This window comes from Schistocerca piceifrons, chromosome 2 (assembly GCF_021461385.2).
Source record: "Schistocerca piceifrons isolate TAMUIC-IGC-003096 chromosome 2, iqSchPice1.1, whole genome shotgun sequence".
Classification (NCBI taxonomy): domain Eukaryota; kingdom Metazoa; phylum Arthropoda; class Insecta; order Orthoptera; family Acrididae; genus Schistocerca; species Schistocerca piceifrons.
Window position 1 is genome coordinate 804,907,832 of NC_060139.1, and position 5,311 is coordinate 804,913,142.

At 36.6% G+C, this 5,311-nt stretch overlaps 1 protein-coding gene across 2 annotated transcripts; it reads right to left on the minus strand.

The window, feature by feature from the left end:
* Positions 1-1,046: 1,046 nt before the first annotated feature.
* Positions 1,047-2,750, minus strand: LOC124777109 (gastrula zinc finger protein XlCGF7.1-like). Of its 2 annotated transcripts, none has more exons than XM_047252392.1 (2): positions 2,628-2,750; positions 1,047-2,198 (listed from the first exon to the last, which is right to left on the minus strand). In XM_047252392.1, exon 2 carries the CDS (start codon positions 2,070-2,072, stop codon positions 1,230-1,232), a length of 843 nt encoding a protein of 280 aa, XP_047108348.1. In that variant the 5' UTR covers positions 2,073-2,198; positions 2,628-2,750; the 3' UTR covers positions 1,047-1,229. The 2 variants fall into 2 exon arrangements, with proteins under 2 accessions (XP_047108348.1, XP_047108350.1); XM_047252394.1 differs by lacking the exon at positions 2,628-2,750 and adding an exon at positions 2,439-2,581.
* Positions 2,751-5,311: the final 2,561 nt, after the last annotated feature.

A 5,311-nucleotide genomic window follows, 5' to 3' on the forward strand; every position in this document is an offset into this window, starting at 1 on the left:
CATCTTAAAAAATCATTAAGGCATTCTATGAACTCTACAATTTTTTGGGTATCCAACAGGAACTTTTATTTCATTTAACATTACTAAAAATTATTTCACATGTTAGGTTATGTTATGCCAACAACTGTAATGACTAGAGCAGCTATGAGCAAAATTAGATGAGAGCTTTCTGAAATCATGCCTGATAGCATGATAATTAAAGGATTTAATCTGTGTTAACCAAACACCAAAATTAATAACAAGATCAGGATCAGCATTAGTCGCTGAAGTAGAAATCTTTATTTCTGTTGCAAACTGATTTTGATCACTGTGTGATCATCATCAGTGCTTGTATTAAAGCACTGTGGACTCATAAATACAAGCAGTAAAATTGCAATATCTGCTTGTCAGACTGAAAATACAAATGCAACTCAAGTGATCCGAAGTTGATGGAGTCACCATTCACAAAAATTCTGAATCTGCATAAGGGAAAATAGGCTAACCAGTATACACTTTCAAGAGAGGCAGCTCATAGTAAAGCATAATGGCAGATCTAATTCTCACAACCACAAAGCAGAGGAAAACATTGGAAGCTGTAGAAAATAAAAAACAGGTCACAGCAGTCACTGTGAAGCAATATTAAGAGGGAACCACAAGACGTATGGAGATGAAAAAGGGAAAGGTGTCTGCAGGGATATAGATATTAAGAGGTTACAGTTAAGGAAGGGAGGAAGGAAGATTAGTGTGTAACTTCCCGTTGATAACAAGGTCATTAAGAGACAGAGGACAACTCGGATATGGATTAAATAACATAGCAGGCTGAAAGACCAACTTGTGTTGTAAAGGTAGAGAGAGAGAGAGAGAGAGAGAGAGAGAGAGAGTGTGTGTGTGTGTGTGTGTGTGTGTGTGTGTGTGTGAGAGAGCTACTTGTTTACATTTATGAAACTTTACATTTTAAGGATTTCTGCTCCCAATTAAGTTTTTTAAGAAGAGTACTCAAGTAATACAATGTCAGAGTATATTATACATAGAATGAAAAGAACTCTCAAATTCTATTACTGGTTTTATTTACACAGAAGCTCTAAAAGCATTCTGAGATTCTGGAAACATGTAATGTATTTCCATTAAATTAGCCTAGTTTTAAGATATGCATGCTTCAAAATAACACAGTCCACAAGGGAAACAATACTCAAAGCAGCTAGTATTTTTACATTTCAAATCAGTCCAAACACACAATCTTGAGAATATTCTCAGCATGGTACCATAAAATGGTTATATGCAACACTGTGTGCAAGCAGATCACTTGAAAGTGTACCTCTACCTTCTTCACTTGCCTGTGTCATTTGGTCTGTGGGACTGTCACCTGGGTGCCCACTATTTACAAGCATGTTGTTCTTCGATACTTCACCTGTGTATGCATTATGTATGTCAGAGTTTATACTAGCTACTTGCTTTCCAGACGGGTCATTTGCTACCTCCTTTACACTATGATGAACGCGATTCACATGACGAATCAGGTAACTGTCTTTAGCAAATGTACGGCCACAGACATGACACTCAAAGTTCAAGCCTGTTGCGTGTAATCTCTCGTGCAAAGCATAATCCTGTTTTGAGGTAAATGTTACATTGCATTTTCCACAAACTAAAGGCATATCTACAACATGACTCCATTTATGTGCTGTCAAATAGCTCTTGACAGCAAATTTTTTTCCGCACATATCACAAGAATAGGGTCTCTCCCCTGTGTGTGCCCGCTTGTGTGTGTTGAGACTGCTTTTCTGGCTAAACCATTTGAGACATACATTGCACTGAAATGGACGTTCCCCCGTGTGAGTTCTAAGATGGGCTTCCAAATATGGTTTGCGACTGAAACTTGCTTCACATAACTTACAATGAAATGGTTTATCGCCAGAGTGTAGCTTCATATGAACATAATATGAGGATGCTGAAGCGAGTACTTTCCCACACACTTTACACGTCTGTGGTTTTGGACGAGCCTTTTCTTTTGTCGATTTTTGACAGCTAGCATTTACTAAAGTTGATTCACAATTATATAGCTGTGGCTGCACAGAAGTTTGGTTCGTTTCACACATTTTCACAGATCTTCTCTCAAGTTCCCCTCAATTCACGAAAAATTAGAAAATAAGCATACTGAATCCTTGAAATTCATTCTCCTGGTGTTAGCGGGATCCTCCGTAAATAACAGTTTACTGAGAGACCTGCAACACGGAAAAAACCATCCGGCTACAAAATATGAACCCTTAAATCATGCAGGAAACTTTCTATTTCATCTATTAACATAAACTACCATGCACGTAGTTAATCTAGAGTTCAGGTCTCATAAAACATTCGGATACTGGGCCCCTCGTCGCTTGAACAATAAACGTGATATAAATGAGCATGCAGTCCCTTTAATAATGCGCTATGACTAGTCAGGAAATAAAAGATTCTATAGTTACACAGAACGGTAGGTATAATTTATTCCAGTATTCTGTCCATTCAGTTCTCCCAAAAATAATCACTGCTCCAGTATTAGCGCAGTTTACTCGCATAATTTTGGCCAACAGAAAGATTTGCTCAGCTAACCATTACTGATTCCTAATTCAACCTGTAAAACTGATTAAAACAGGAGTCTTGCAGTATCTCACCTGAAATTTATTTACTGAGATTCCAATTATTAAATACTCTAATATTCTATTTACTCGACGAAATATCGATTTATAAACATTTCATACAACACATTCTGTTCTACCAACATTGATACAGTAATGGGACATTCAGCAAAGTATCGATTTTGTGTAACACCAGCATTAAAAAAATTTTTTTTTTCACATCTAATTCATCATTTCTGACAGCTTTCTTCCGATAATATATTAATGGCCAACGGAAACTTCGTAACGTACGTTCCTGATTAATTGTGTGTGTTAAAGTGCGAAGAAATGCAACAAAATTTCAAAACAGCGACAATTATTGCTAGCGAAAATATATACATACGAGCATATGAAACAATCTTTATAAGGATATAAATAGAGCCTGTTTACCTTATCCATTATGTTCCTTTCCTTAAGTAACTAGTAACGTCACAAACAACCTATTTTTCTCCTTCATTAAAGCTGATTTTTCACATAAATTGTTCGTTAATAAAAATTGCCTCATTAACTTATGATTTAATTTATATACAGTGTGGGCGTCATCTCTGTTCTGTTATTATAAAACCTAAATAATCTGACCTCGTTTGCGAAAAAACACTCAGAAAAAGTATCTCTATCGTTATGTAACATTAGCAGTTTGCCGTGAAAACAAAGCACAATAATAAAATAAAGATTAAGAAGAAACAAAAGCACAAAACCATCTAGTGTAACATAAGCGAGCTCGGTGAAAATAGATTAACTTCTGATTTTAGCAGACGACACGCTCAAAACTTTCTTCGCGAGAAACTTTGACGGGACGTGGCGTGAAGGTCCGTCGACGTCCTGTGTGAATGCCGCTATTTGAAATGCGTTGTGGAATGTTTTGACGTAACGTGACGGCCAATGTGAATTGTCTACCATCATTGATCACGGAGAATGCCTAACTTGGAAAATATGTGTATTTAAGTTTCGACACTACACATGTATGGTACTTCTATCTCGTGTTTTACAGCTGGAGAATAGGAAGAATATCTTTTTTTATATCACAGTTATCAGGTTTTATGATTGACAAGAGAGAGCCATGTATGCAATTGTAAAACATATGTTTCCTCTTTGTAACATGAATAACGGAAATTTGGAAGCAGACGACTGTATGGACTAAATGATACATCTCCCGTAGCGCTTAGTGTTAAAAATTTTCAACTTTTTATAATGCTTCAGTGAACAGACAAATTGGAATCATCTGTACTACTCTTCTGTACGCATTTCGATAGTCAGTTTAATCTGACCTCATACAGATTCCATACATGCGAGGAAAATTCCAGCACAGTTCCCACATGTGTTTTATAACAGCCAGTCAAATAAGTGAGCCCTTGCTTCCATTCTATCTCTGTCAGTTGTTACATAGTAGACTTTGTATAATGTGACCAATTTCTGAGTAATTCACGTTGTATTTTATCTTTATTAACGTTTTTTGTCATTTTTCGTATGAAATGCACAATATGATATTGGAGAAGTCAGTTGGCTTTATTGTGTGCAATATGTCATAATGAGTTTCATATTATGAACGGACAGAACCACCTGTAGTAGGATGGTGAGATAATAACATAATGGAATATACAAATTTTGTGAATAATATCAGACAAGTATGATACAGCTGGGCAATATGTTGCTTTTGTACACTGTACAAGAGTGCTATGGTATACCATGAAGCTGCAACTTGAAACTGTTCTCCAGTTTAGACGATCCACTGATTCATCACTTGGTTGACACAAAGGCCACTTATGGTTGGAATATTCAAATACTTTTTCCACTTAATGCGTTCTGTACCGAAAATTGTGAAAAATCGTAGTTCACGTTAACGTAAGATCCACATAAGTAGTATAGAACAGTATAGAATAAAAATTTATTGTCGCATAACATACAATTTCAGATCATTGGCTTAATGTGCAGGAAACTCGTCAGAACACGAAACTATAATATACAGGGTGTTCCATTTATCTTAACCACACTAAATAACTGTTTGTCTAGATGCAAATTACAAAATTTTTCAAGCAAATGCTCTTTAACTGTCAGGGGGACATCAATCAGCATGATTGCCTTCGTTGTAGCTTTGTTTTTTACAAAGATATGAACAGCAGTATGACTTTTTTAAATGGCACCCTGTATTTTTTATACGGTAATTCATTTCCTCTCCTAAAGACATATTCAAAAATGTATCACAGTGTACCATTCACTGAAACACATCGTTATTAATTACATAACACAACACTGACTTTGAGCCAGAGATCACCAACTCGTCCACTTGCTGGAGTTGTCAGAAAACAAATGAAAACCAAGTAAAAACATAACACAAAATTGACTTTGACTCTCCTGTACCATTGCTCAGGAATAGAAATTCTGATGTGCTCAAAGTGGTGACCCTTGACACAGATACAATGGTGCACTCATTGAATGAAAGAATTATTTACTGCTTCCAGGGTTGCTTGCTGAAGAGAATTACAAGCAAAGACGATACGTTCCAGCATGTCCTCTGGAGTTGTTGGAATATCGCGATAGACAACGTCTTTAAAGCACCCCCAAAGAAAAAGAATCCAGAGGATTTAAATCAGGAGACCTATCAGGCCAAGTAACTGTTCCTCCTCGGCCAATGGATCTGGCAGGATACCTCCAGTTCAGAACACGACGTGCATGCAAGGCAT

What these genes read in the sequence shown, in the direction of transcription:
- LOC124777109 (XM_047252392.1), bottom strand. Translation starts at nt 2,072, where the DNA reads ATGTGTGAAACGAACCAAACTTCTGTGCAGCCACAGCTATATAATTGT.